Source organism: Ceratotherium simum, chromosome 30 (genome assembly GCF_057802395.1).
Source record: "Ceratotherium simum simum isolate JZ-2026a chromosome 30, ASM5780239v1, whole genome shotgun sequence".
Classification (NCBI taxonomy): Eukaryota; Metazoa; Chordata; class Mammalia; order Perissodactyla; family Rhinocerotidae; genus Ceratotherium; species Ceratotherium simum.
In genome coordinates this window covers 13,724,687-13,739,242 of record NC_141929.1, presented here as the reverse complement: position 1 = coordinate 13,739,242, position 14,556 = coordinate 13,724,687, and the positions used below count along the sequence as shown (strand labels likewise).

Sequence of the window (14,556 nt, the reverse complement as noted above, 5' to 3'; positions counted from 1 at the left end):
CTTATCGAAAGATCTAAAAGCACTTGCTGGGGCTGGCCCTGTGGCTTAGCGGTTAGGTGCGCGCTCCGCTACTGGCGGCCCGGGTTCGGATCCTGGGCACGCACTGACGCACTGCTTCTCTGGCCATGCTGAGGCCACGTCCCACATACAGCAACCAGAAGGATGTGCAACTATGACATACAGCTATCTACTGGGGCTTTGGGGAGAAAGAAAGGGAGGAGGATTGGCAATAGATGTTAGCTCAGAGCCGGTGTTCCTCAACAAACAGAGGAGGATTAGCATGGGTATTAGCTCAGGGCTGATCTTCCTCACAAAAAAATAAATAAATAAATAAAAGCACTTGCTGGGGCCATCTTGAAAGCAAGAACTAGAAGCAGGGAACAGCTGTTGGTTTATGTTCAAGCATGATGACCCCACTGTCACCAGTCCTACGGCCAGATCCGGGGAAGGACCGAGGAGTTGGTTTGACTCTGGACGAAGCCTACTTGGAGCGGTGCGGATAGGGGCCATCTCCCATGCCCAAGGACCACTGGGATGGAGACAGCATCGATTTTGGAGTCAGATACCCTCGGCTTTTCCACTAAGCAGCTGTTTGACCTTGGACAAATTACAAAGCCTCCTTGAGCCTCAGTTTCCACATCCTAAAAGGGGGATAACAAAACCTACCCCAGGATCAGTTAAAGGCTGAAATACCATAACGAGCCTGCACTGCACAGCAGTGGGCAGCTCAAAGTGCTAATCCTTTCTCCCTCCCCTGTCATTTCACTCTTTTAGACACCCAAGCCAGCATGTCAGAGAAGGAATAAAGAAGTCTGGGGGATTGGAGGACATAGGACACCCAAGACACTACCCCAACCTCTCCACCCACCTATGGGAGCCCTAGTGCAAGGCTAGGGCGGCACCAGGAAATCCAAGCTAGCTGAGAAGGGTGATGATCTGTGGCTTTTGGAAGCAGGAGTAGGGTGAGATGGGAAAGAGAGGACAGGTGAGCTTGGAAACTATTATTCAAACAGAAATGAAGAGCAGTTGCAAAGAGGGAGAGGCTGATAAGGAAACAGGAAGGAAAGACTGGGCGTGTGAGGGGCTGGGAAAGGTGATCCAAGTTGTCAGATGGCAGAGGCTGCAGAAGGAACAAGTAGGAAGGAGGGGGTAACTTGGGAGGTGGGAGAAGCAGCAGATAGAAGAGGGTCAGGGGAGAGGCTGGAGAGGAAGGGCAAGCTCCTGGGAGAAGGGAGCGGGGGCAGTGACCTGTTACCTGGAGAGAAGAGAGGGGAAGCGGAGGTGAGGGCGGAGGCTGTCACCTTGGGTCCTCCTAAAGAGCAGGTGAACGGGGCTTGCTGGGGAGTGCAGAGTTGGGGGAGGAGTGGGGAGAGAAGCGGGTGTGTGATCCCCGGTCGGGCTGTACCTGAGGGTCTCCTAGCAGGTCGCCCACGTAGTACTGCTCCAGCCAGCGGCGCGCGTTGGCCGAGTGCCGGTGCGGCGGCCCGTCCAGGTCGGCGCTAACGTCCTGGCCAGCCCGTGCCCGCAGCAGCTGCTCGCCCCCCGGGTGGTGCCGGACGAAGCCGGTGAGGTCGTAGAGGCGGGCGCCGCAGCGGACCCAGCAGTCGCCGGCCGCCAGGCGCCGCTGGACCTCGGCTGGCGAGAAGGAGGCGGCGGGGGGCGGAGCGGGGGCCATGGCGGGAGAGCGGAGCTCGCAGCTCGAAGCCCGGGCGTCTGCTCGGCGGCCGCCCAGCGCGCCTCTAACATCCCCTGAGCCGCGGCCGCCTTGACGGCCCGGCCGCCACCGCACCTGCTCATTTGCATGCCGCTCTACCATTGGCTGCTCTGCGGGACGCTGCCCGAGCGCGGAGGGGCCCCCTTCCCCATTGGCGGGCAGGAAGCCGGGGCAGACCCGAGCGGGGCGGGCCAGGCGCTGCCAGCCGCCCGCCAGGTGGCTCGAGGCAGGTAGAGGGCGCGACCGCCAGGTGTGTCCCGTAGCAGGAGAGCGAAGGGGGCGGGCAGATGCAGGCGGAACAAATCGTCCCGTCGCGGGTGGCTATCTGGACGGACATCCTCGGTGGTCTGATCGCCTTGGAATAACTCTTCTGCTGCTACCTTATGGGAAAAACTTGCAGTTTTCTACCTTCAGGCTCCAGGACAGAGCGAGACAGGGCGAGGACTAGAGTTGGGCGGGTGAGGCACTGGTTTCGGGCGCAAAATTTAAGGGGGCGCCGCCAAACATACAGAAATCACAGTATATATTTTAATGTAATATTTAAAAAATCATATCACATTGCACAACAATGTGAATGTACTTAATGCCACTAAGCTGTAAATTTAGAAGTGGTTAAAATGGTAAATTTTATGTATATTTTACCACAATAAAAATATATATAATAATTTTTAAAAAAATCATATTGGCAAACCACAGCCTGCGGGCTGGCCACCTGTTTTTGTAAATAAAGTTTTATTGGAACCAGGACTAGTGAGGCGAGTGAGGCAAGGTGGTGAAAGTGAAGGGTTGGATCTTGTCTTTAATATTTAAAATTTTTGGTATTTTGTTCATGATGGATATTTTGCATTAATTTTGAGTAGGCAAGAGATCGGCTGAGTCTATGGGTCTGCTATGCAACTGCTGTCCAACAGGCCTGGAGGCCTTAGGTCACTAATGTTGCTTTTCTCAAGTGGCGAAAACCTTCACCTTATTTCCATACCTACTCTATTCCAGATACGTTGCATGTGCAAAAGCAGTCAAGTACACACCTGTAGGTGTCCTCAGGTATTCCCCACTGACAATATCTGCAGGACTTCCTCTTTGGATTTCTTACCATTGCCTTAAACTCCTATTGTCTGAAGTTGAACAAAGAATTTAGCCATCTGTTCAGAACTGTAACACATTTCTTGCCATAGTAATTACACTTGTAGAAATTTGATCTTACAGATAGACTGTATACAGATGTATGCATAATGAGATTAATTGCAACATTGTTTATAGACTAGAAACAACCCAAATATTCATCATTAGGGAGGACTGATTAAGTAAACGGTGTATTCAGACAGTGAAATACTATGTAGCCAATAGAAAGAATGAGGTAGATCTATATCTACTGATAGGGAAAAATTTCCAGGACATTGTAAGTGGAAACCAACAAGAACAGCATGTATGGTATGCTAACAGCTATTTTGCTATTTTTAATTCTTTAATCTTTAAAAATGGTTTGAATGCAAACAAAAGAGTATATGTAAGTTTTAAAGCAAAAGTAATATAATTAACTCATTGACTTTGCCTCCCAATCCATGAGCTAGGACATTACCAAAAACTTGCTCCCACTTCTATACTCCAATCCTTCCATCTCTCTGCCTTCTCCCCAGAGGTAACCACTGTCCTGACTTTTGTGCTTATCCTTCCTTCACTTTTTATTTTTAATATTTTTATCACATCTATCTGTATGCCTATACAATATGTTGTTTAGATTCGCTTGTTTTTGAGTTTTATGAAAATCACATGATGCTGTATTTTTCTTTATATGGCATTGCATGTTTTACTCAATATTGTTTTAAGATTCATCCATGTTGCTGAGGGTCACTGTAGTTCATCAGTTTTCACTGTGGTGTCATATTCTACTACATGAGTTTATTTACCCATTTTCCTTTACTTATAGATAGAAGTTTGAGTTGTTTATTTTCTTCTATTATGAGCATTCTTGTACACATGGGTAAGAGTTGCTATAGCCAATATATCTAGGAATGCAGTTGTTGGGTCATAGGGTATGCAAGTGTTCAAATTTACAAGATAATGTAAATTAACTTCTAAGTGGTCGTACTATTTTACATCCCCATGAAAGATGTATGATAATCCCTAGCCCTAAGTCTGGGAACAAGGCGAGGATGCCCACTCTTCTCATTTACATTCAACACTGTATTGGAGGTCCTGGACAGTGATGTAAGACAAACAAAAGAAACAAAAAGCATAAAGAGGGGCCGGCCCGGTGGCGTGATGGTTAAGTACGTGTGCTCTGCTTCTGCAGCCTGGGGTTCCCAGGTTCGGATTCTGGGCGCAGACGCACGCACCGCTTATCAAGCCATGCTGTGGCAGCATCCCATATACAAAATAGAGGAAGATGGGCAGAGATGTTAGCTCAGGGCTAATCTTCCTCAGCAAAAAGAGGGGGACTGGCAACAGATGTTAGCTCAGGACCCATCTTCCTCACCAAAAAAAAAAAAAAAAAAAAAGCATAAAGAGCAGAGACAAAGGCTTAAAAACCTCTCTACTTGCAGATAACATGATCGTTTACACAGAAAACCTCAACTAATTTGCAAAGCAACTAAAACTCATAAGTGAATTTAGCAAGTTCACAGGATCCAAAGTCAAAATACAAAAATCAATGTGTTTTAATGACAAGCAACAAAGAGAAAATGAAAATTTTATTTTATTTATTTTTTTAATTTTATTTATTTATTTCTTTTTCCCCCAAAGCCCCAGTAGATGGTTGTATGTCATAGTTGCACATCCTTCTAGTTGCTGTATGTGGGACGCGGCCTCAGCATGGCCGGAGAAGCGGTGCGTCGGTGCGCGCCCCGGATCCGAACCCCGGGCCGCCAGTAGCGGAGCGTGTGCACTTAACCGCTAAACCACGGGACAGCCGAAAATGAAAATTTTAAATTCCATTTATAATAACATCAAGAAGCATAAAATATGTGAGAATAAATTTGACAAAAAACATCCAAGACCTGTAACTGAAAACTATAAAATGCTACTGAGAGAAATTAAAGAATATCTAAATAAATGGAGTTCACGGATCTCACAAGTTTCAAGGTCATGGACTTGATGACTCGATATTAAGATCTCAAATGCTCCAATTTATCTAAAGATTCAACAATCCCAATCATAATCCCACTAGGTTTTTTTTTTTTTTTAGAAATTGATAAACTATTATATCATTTAAATTTGCTAAGAGAGTAGAATTTAAATGTTCTCACCAAAAGAGAAAAGAAAAGAAAAAAAATGATAGACTGCTCTTAAAATTTATATGGAAATGTAAAAGACCTAGAATATCCAAAGCTATATGGAGAAAGAACAAAGTTGCAGGACTTACTCTTCCTGACTTCACGACTTAATATAAAACTACATATTCAAGACCGTGTAGTACTCACATAAGAACCAACAAATAGATTAATGGAACAAAATAGAGTCCAGAAAAAGACCCAAACACATAAAGTTATTTTGTTCTCTTATTGAGATATAATTTATATACAGTAAAATTTAGTCTGTTTAATGTACAGTTATGTGAGTTTGGAGCATCTTCTATACTATTCTGAGGATCAGGTTTGTCTCCCCCATTGCCAATACCACATTGTCTTTATTATTATAATAAATCTTGATATCTGGTAAGGCTACTACCCACACCCTGTTCTCCTTTAAGAGTGTCTTGGTTTGTACTTGGATTTTTCTTTTTTTATATAAACTGTAGAATCATTTTGTCAATGTCCATGAAAAAGACTATTGGGATTATGGAAGGAATTGCACTGAATCTATAGATTAATTTGGAAAAAATTAATATGTTTGCAAAACTGAGCCTTCCTATTTATAAACTTGAGCTATATTTCTACTTATTCAGGTCATATGTAATATTATTCCATAAAGTTTAAAGTTTTCTGCACATAGGACTTGCACACATGTTAAATTAATTTCTAAGTATACTTTATATTTCTTTTTTCAGTATTGTAAATGGCTTCTTTTTAAAGTAAGCTTTTTGTTGAAGTATGACATCCATAGAGAAAAGTACACAAAATCATAAGCGTACAGCTCAATGAATGAATGAATGAATGAATGAATTTTCACAAATTGAACATACACTTATCAGAAGATAGAACACTAGCAGCCCCACAGAAGTCTCTCTCATGCCATTTTCACAGCTACTGCCTCCTTTCTTCCCTGAATAAAATCACCATATTGGTTTCAAAAACTATACATTATTTTTGTCTGCTTTTGAACTTTGTATTAATGGAATCACACAGGGTGTGTACTCTTCTGTAACTACCTTCTTTCACTCAAATTATGTTTATGTGGTTCATCCATGTTTTGGGGTATAGTAATCATCTGTACATTCTTATGGCTGTATAGTATTCCACTCTATGAAGATGCCATACTTAATGTATCCGTTCTATCATTGATGGCTATTTGGGTTGCTTCTGGCTTGGGGCTATTAAGAATAGAGTTGCAATGAACATTCTTGTACATGTATTTTGATAAATATTTGAATGCATTTCTGTCAGGTAGATACCTAGGAATGGACTTGAGTATGTTCAGCTTCAGTAGACACTGCCAATCAGTTTTCCAAAAATGTATCAAATTATACTCCCACTTAGCAGTATATAAGAATTCCCATTTTTCCACACCTTTGCCACACTTAGTATTATTAGTCTTTTAAAAAAGTTCTTATTTAGCCATTCTGGTGGGTACATATTGGTGTCTCACTGTGATTTAAATTTGCATTTCTCCAGGGACAATGAGATGGAAGACTCTTATTTTTTTGGTTATTTCTATTGCCCATTTTTCTATTGCATTTTCTGTCTTTAAAAAAATCAATTTACATGGGTCTCTTCTATTCTATAATAAGAGTTCTTTATCAGTTATGTGTATTGTAAATATTTTCTGACAAACATGGCTTACCTTTTTTCTTTCTTGATGGTATCCTTTGAAGAACATGTATTTTTTATTATAAAGTAGTTTAACTTCTCAGTCTTTTATTTTATGATTAGAGTTTTTGTGTCCTGTTTAAGAAATATTTGACTACCCTCAAATAGTAAATATATTTTTCTATATTATTTTATAGAAGATTTGTTGTTTTACCTTTCATATTTAGATCTATGATCAGCTTGAAGTTGATGTTTGAGTATGATATAAGATATGGGTCAAGATTCATTTTTTTTCCATATGGATATTCAATTTCTTCAGCAATAGTTATTGAAAAGACCAATTTTTTCTCTACTGCTCTGTAGTATTACTTTCATCATAAATCAAATATATGAATATGTGTGGGTTTGTTCCTTGACTCTCAAATCTGTGTCATTAATATATTTTGTCTACTCTTGTGCCAACACCATACTATCTTAAGCACTATAAGACTTTTAATAAGTCATAAAATCTGGTAGGATCAGTGCTTCGACTTTGTTCTTCTTCAAGATTATCTTGGCTGTTCTTGGCCCTTTTCATTTCCACATAAATTTTAGAATCAGCTTGTTCATTTAAAAAGCTGATAGGATTTTGATTGGACTTGCATTGAATCTACAGACCAAGGAGAATAGACAATTTTACATGATTGAATCTTCTAATCTATCAACAGGGTATATCCTTCCATTTGTATAAGGCTTCTTTAACTTACCTCAGTGATTTTTGTAATTTTCCATGAAGAGGCCTTGTACATCTTCTATTAGATTTATTTCCAGGAATTTTATGTTTTTTATGCTATTATATATATGTTTTATGCTATTATTTTAATATTATATTATGCTATTATTCCATGCTATTATAATAATGTACTATTATAATATCCCTGATATTGGTAATTTGGCCTTCCTCTTTCTTATTGATCAGTAGTGCCAGAGGTTTATGAATTATATTAGTTTTTTCAAAGAACCAAGTTTTGGCTTTCTTGATTTTCTAGATCCTACTTTTGTTTTCTATTTCATTGATTTCTCATTTTGTTTTTATATATCTTCTCTTCCACTATTTTGTGGTTTGATTTGGTGTTCTTTTTCTAAGTACTTGAGATACATACTAAATTATTGATTTTTAGCTTTTCTTCTATTCTAATTTAGACCAAACATCACCAAGAAAAAGTTGGTAAAATTTTCCACCATGATCGTAGGATTTTCTGTTTCTCTTGTAGTTCTACCAACATTTGCTTAATATATTTTGAGGCCACATTATTAGTTGAACAAAAATTCAAAACTGTGACACCGTCCCAGTGAATTGGACCTTCTGTCATTATGAAGTAAACCTCTTCATCTCTTGTAATGATTTCTGCCTTTATGTCTATTTTGTGTGCTACTTAATATTCCTAGACCAGGGGGCAGGCCCCATGGCTTAGTGGTTAAGTGTGTGCGCTCCGCTATTGGCGGCCCAGGTTCGGATCCCGGGCGCGCAACAACGCACCGCTTGTCGGGCCATGCTGAGGTGGCGTCCCACGTACAGCAACTAGAAGGATGTGCAACTATGACATACAACTATCTACTGGGGCTTTGGGGAGAAAAATGGAAAAAAAGGAGGAGGATTGGCATAGATGTTAGCTCAGGGCTGGTCTTCCTCAGCAAAAAGAGGAGGATTGGCATGGATGTTGGCTCAGAGCTGATCTTCCTCACACACACACACAAAAAATTCCTAGACCAGCTTTATTTTAGCACAAGCTTAGTATATCTTCATCCTTGCTTTTTTTTACTTTAATCTTTCCATAGACATATGTTTAGATTTCTCTCTTATAATCAGTGAATAGTAGGTTTTTAAAAAGTTTTGACAGACAGCCTTTGTATTTTAAAGATTGGAAAGTTTAAAAAATTATCACAAAGGAAAGTTGAACTCAGCTTTCCCTTAGGCCAGCAGCTCCTTCCAGATTGCCTTTTTGTCATGGGTGTCTGCTCATGACACCACCGCTCATGTACCCTGACATGCAAAATCTTGGAATCAATCATCCAAGATCCATGCTGCGCCTCCTCCTGTAAAATGTATCTTCTATAACTTTTATTTCCTCTTCATTTTAGAAATGTTGGAATTAAAAGTAACCCAAGAGAGGGAATATGGTTCAATCTTATCTTTTGATAGATGAGGAAAATGAGACCTGAGATCACACAGCTACTGGGGAGTACAGTTGGAGCCAAGTTCTCTTTAACTTCAAGTTTAATGCTAGTTCTTCTGCTGCCACTAGAAGTGAGCAACTCAAGGGCAGGGCCATCTTGCCTACAGCGTTGTTGCTTTGCTCCTAACAGAGCTTCTGACACATAGTAGGTGCTTAATAAATATTTGCTGAAATTGAACTCCACTCTCTAATTCAGATGCTCCCCTCATGCCTAGACTAGTGCAATGGCCTAATAGTCTCTCTTCCTTCAATCTCCACTTCTTCCAAGCCATCTTCAACACCACTGAAGAATTGAAATTTAATTTAGTACATGTCATCACCCTGCTCAGAAACTGTCAGAGGTTCCCTCTTGCAAAAACAATGGGATTGAAATTCTACCTGGGATGAAAGCCCTAGCTACCTCTTCAGACTCACCTCCCTCTCCTTCAAACGGAAAGATCCTTATATCTCTCTGCCTGCAGGCCTGACCCCTAGATCAACGGCTACCTCTCCGAAGAATCTTCTCTGATTCCTCTACTGCCTGTAACACTTACATTGCCCTCAGCATATGGTGCCCTGTACTGTTACCCTCACTAGACTGGAAGTCCTTGAGGGCAGAGAATGTTTGTCTCTCCTTTGTTTGAATCTCCAGCACTTAGCACACAGTAGAAAATCAACAAATATTTATTAATAATTATACTAGTAAATTTGCCTCACAAATTTGCCTCAAGCATACATGTGCTCACAGAAAACACACATATACACACACAATTTAAGCACTCTTTTGAACACTAACCGTTTTGCCTGTATTAGGAAATCTGAAAGTAATATCTTTTCTTCTACATGTTATTGAGTATGTACCTCATTCATTATGGGACAAACCCTAGGCTTTTTGTTTATTTATTTTTGTGGGTTTCTGTTTGTTTGTTGGCCGGTTGGTTGGTTTGCTAAAAGGCAGTATTGTGTGCAATGAAGCATTGTTTGTTTTTTTTTCCAGTTTTATTGAGAAGTAGTTGACATACAGTTCAGTATGAGTTTAAGGTGTCTGTGTGATCTCACTTATATGTAGAATCTAAAAAGAAAAAAAACCCAAACGCATAGAAAAAGAAATTAGATTTTTGGTTACCAGAGGCAGAAGCATTGGTTTTCCAGTCAGAAGCCCAGAGTCTATTGTAGGTCCTAACCCTGGTGACTTTTGCAAGTTTCTTACGCTAATGAACACTAGTTTCTTTTTTATTTTTTTTAAAATTGAGTTAAAGTTCACATAACATAAAATTCATCATTTTAACATGTCAAATTCAGTGGATCTTAGTACATTCACAGTGTTGTGCAACCATCACCTCTACCAAAATATTTTCATCACCCCAAAAGGAAACCCCATACCCATTAGCAGTCACTTCCTATTCCCTCTGCCCCCCACCCTCACCCCAGCCTCTGGCAACCAGTAATCTGCTGTCTCTACGGATTGGCCTATTCTGGGTATTTCATATAAATGGAATCATACAATATGTGGCCTTTTGTGCCTGCTCTCTTTCACTTAGCATAGTATTTTCGAGGTTCATCCATGTTGCAGCATGTATCAGTACTTCATTCTTTCTAAGGCTGAATAATATTCCACTGTATGGCTATACCACATTTTGCTTATCCATTCATCAGTTGATAGACATTTTGGTTGTTTCCACCTTTTGGCTTTTGTGAACAGTGCTGCTATGAATATTTGGCTTCTTTCTATGTAAAATAGGGATAAAAAAAATCCTTGGCCTGGTTGCCTCAAGGGCTATTGTGAAACCCAAATGAAAGCACATAAAAAAGCACCTTGTGAGCTGCCTGGCCCCGTGCATGTATGTCATGGGAATTGCTGGTGGTGGAATATTATGGGTATGCTTATGGGCAGGTCCACCTGTTCTGGCCTCAGGGAGAGAGAGACAGGTTTCCCTGGCCTCAGCCCTCCCTCAGTGCCAGCTTATTACCCAATGCCCAGGTGGTGGCGATCGGGTGCTCACAGCTAAGTCTAGATATCCATGGTTGGCCATTTCAGATAAAGCAATCGGGGCAAAGGGCCAATTGTCTGAGGACAGTAACTTGCTTGGGGTTCTGAGTCATAATTCAGCCTTGCTGCCCTTGGGCCTGAGTTACTCATAAGTGAGTGGAATAATATCTAAACAAATCTGCAGGGCAGGGTACATCTGGACAGGTCGGATAGGCAGTGAGTAAGTGGGGTTATTGAGAAACTCCTTAGTGCTCTATGACAGACAAAACTGCAGTGAGAGTGTGACCTTCATTTCTTGCATCTTGGGCAAGTGCCCACTCTCTCTAGAGCTGGGGACACCAGGGAAACAGAAGATATCATCCATATGCCTTCAGAGAGGGGAAAAAGACTATGTGAGATTAGAGAGTATTTGTAAAGCAACTCATTTTAAAAAATTGTCTAAGTTGCTGTGGTGCTGCGTGCGGAGAGCAGAAAGGATATACACATTAATAAATGCTAGTTTCATGAAATTAATTAGAAAATGTCCCTAGGCAGTGGATGCTCCAGTGACTTAGAAAAAGGAAGGCTGGGATTGGTATAAATTACTCGAACCATCCCAGGGTATTTTCTTGCGGGTCAAGGTTCCCATCTGATCTTTTGTGACATCTACACACTTGCTGGGTCACCCTTGGTGTGTGAGATTGGAGTTTTCCTCCCTGTCCACCACAGGATTGTATCATCCACACCGCCCACCTCCATGTTCCCACGCTCACCCCCCAGATCAAAGGTGGAGAGGGAGCAAGGGAGGCCAGAGCCATGGAGTCTCGAGTCCTTGTAGAGAGTTGAGGGCCTCTCCCCTCTCACTTCCTGCAGACCAGCTTTGGCCCCAACAGATTGATGTGAGTATGTCTGTCCGCATCTTATGATGGCAGCTCTCATTCTGCTGTCACTCCTTGGCTGCTGAACACAACCTTCTTGTGGATTCTGGCTTCTTCCCTGACATTCATTCTCCCAATTCTTTGCCCGCCTCTTTGATGGCATCTTCCCATCACTGGCATATTTTTCCCATCACTGGCATATTTTCTTTTCCACTACCTCTGAGATGGAGATATTTCACAACGTGGCCTCCCATTTCCATTCTTCCCTGTCCTCTTTCCCTTGGTGACTGTATCCACTTTCTCAGGCTCGACAACCATCTCTAGTTGTTGAATTCTAAATCCATAGCTCCATCCCAACATGTCCAGTGTTTCAACACCTCCAACAAAGCTGCAGTGAGTGAATGAGCTTGTTGGAGCCCATGTGCCTATTAACAATAGGTGGCAATATTTAAAGAGAAGATTTCACACCCACGTGTCTAGAGGGGTATTTCTGACCACCATCTGAGCTTCCTACATGTCCAACATGCCAAACCCAAATCCATGAGCTTGCCCCTAAAACCAGCTTCTCCTACTTCTGCAGTGACTTCATGAAACTTGAAATACTCAGCAAGGAACCTCAGAATCCTCTTTTATTTCTCCTCTCACGCACTCCCCAAACCAATCAGCTGCTGAATTGTGTTGATTCTACCTCTGAGACGTCTGTCATCTTCACCCCACCTTCACCACCTGGGTACAGATCCTTACGGCACTCACCTGGACCATAGTGCCTCACATCATTCCATTCAGTACAGAGTCTTGGGATAACTAGTTAATTACTAGGGCAAATTAAAGTATGTGAGACAATTTGGAGGGTAGGAAGCAAACATATTAGAGAAATGTGGTAGAACCACCTGGTTCGGCTGAGTATCCATTTGAGGAGATTGGAAAAATATGCACCAAGATGTTATTGGAAGTCAGCCTTCTGTTTCTATATTTATATTTCCTACTTTTTTTTTTTTTTTTTGCTGAGGAAGATTTTCCCTGAGCTAACATCTGTTGTCAACCTTCCTCTTTTTTTGCTTGAGGAAGATTATCCCTGAGCTAATATCTGTGCCAATCTTCCTCTATTTTATATGTGGGTCGCCACCACAGCATGGCTGATGAGTGGTGTAGGTCTGTGCCCGGGATCTGAACCTGCAAACCCAGGCCACTAAAGTGGAGCACTCCAAATTTAACCACTAGGCCACAGGGCTGGTCCCTTCCTGTTTTTTATTTTCTGAAATGAGCATGTGTGGATAATGGGATGAGGAAAAATAACCTTATGTAGATTAACATATTTATTACAAAGGTGATTTACAAATGTATTATTATTACACAAATGTTCTACAGGGGACAAAATCAGATCAAGGACTGGGGGTGAGGGAGAGGACTGACTGCAAAGGGGCATGAGGGACCTTTGTGGGGTGACAGAAATATTCCATATCTCGATTTTAGTGGTTGCAACATGACACTCAGAACCGTATACCTAATCGGGGTGAATTTACTGCATGTAAATTATGCCTCAATAAACCAGACTTTAAAGAAAAGAGTTACATAATATAGAAGTTTATAGAATGAGTCAGGCAAGTCCTCTTTCAGCCATTGCTCCACCGGCCCGGTCTCCCCAATTCCACTTCCCTGACAAGAGGCAGCCACTAGTAACAGTTTGGTGAATTTCCTTCTGGTTCTCTCCCCACCCTCACTTGTGCCCCACATTCACTTTTTTTTTTATTGAGATAAAATTAACATATAACACTGTATTAGTTTTAGGTATACATCATAATGATTTGATATACGTACATATTACAAAATGATCACCACAATAAGTATAGTTAACATCCATCACCACACATAGTTATAATCGTTTTTATTATGATGAGAACTTTTAAGATCTACTCTCTGAGCAACTTTCAAATATACAATGCAGTGTTGTTAGCTATATCACCATGCTGTACATTACATCCCCAGGACTCATTTGTCTTATAACTGGAAGTTATTACCTTTTGACCACCTTCACAAGGTACAAACTTTTGCCGGGTGGGCAACATCTGGCAAATTAAAAGAATTTAAATGGAAAACTATTCCTCCCCACCTCACTTTCCACGATTCTTAAAACATACTCATTCTTATCCTACTTCCCCTTTTAATCCATCCTTCTATTAGGTATGTTGATGACTTATGAGATTTCATTAATTCATTCAACAAACATTTACTAATTCACCACCCCTATCTTTTGGGTATGCAAAGATTACTATGTTAGTCATGATTCTTGGTTGGAGGCAGCAGAAACCAACTCTATCCAAAAAGAGAATATTCTGGAAGAAATAGATGGGAGGCAGGAGAACTGGGCTTAGAAAATGGACAGGAAACAGGGCAGCTGTGGAGGGCCAGGGAGCAGGAAGACAAGCACCATTTTTTAGCAGAAACCACTAGGTTGGGATACTACCACCACAGCCACCACAGGCCACTGCTGGACACCACCATCCCCGTGAACAAAGTCTATCTATCTCATTCTCTTTGTGTCACCAGCTTGAGATTCTGTGCCCCAGTCGGGAGAAGTGATTGGCCAAGCCAGGTCGTGCATCCATGCCCTGGTGGCTCGAGACAGGGAAAGAATGTTTCTCGTCCTTTTATGCTTCCATATGGGGAGGTGAACTTATACAATGGCAAGGGCAGGAGGGAGCTCAAAAACAGGAAGGGCCTTGGCAGCTAAAAACAACTACACATTTCAGTAAGTAAAGCACTGACCTTGTCTATAAGAAGTTCCAGTCTTGAAAGAGAGACATACAATAAATAGGTCAAACCCAACACAGAAAAATAAACATGATACCAGAGACATGATCAAGAAAAGTACAGTGCCAAGTTCTGAGCACAAACT

General features: G+C 41.5%; 1 protein-coding gene across 1 annotated transcript in view; it reads right to left on the bottom strand.

Annotated features, from left to right (window-relative positions):
* Window positions 1–1,704, bottom strand: part of FA2H (fatty acid 2-hydroxylase) — a 52,087-nt gene extending 50,383 nt beyond the window's left edge. The window contains exon 1 of the mRNA XM_004437116.3: window positions 1,406–1,704. Coding sequence (XP_004437173.1) covers window positions 1,406–1,675 — 270 coding nt within the window. The 5' untranslated portion in view covers window positions 1,676–1,704. The remainder of the gene's footprint in view (window positions 1–1,405) is intronic.
* Between the last annotated feature and the right edge of the window lie 12,852 nt (window positions 1,705–14,556).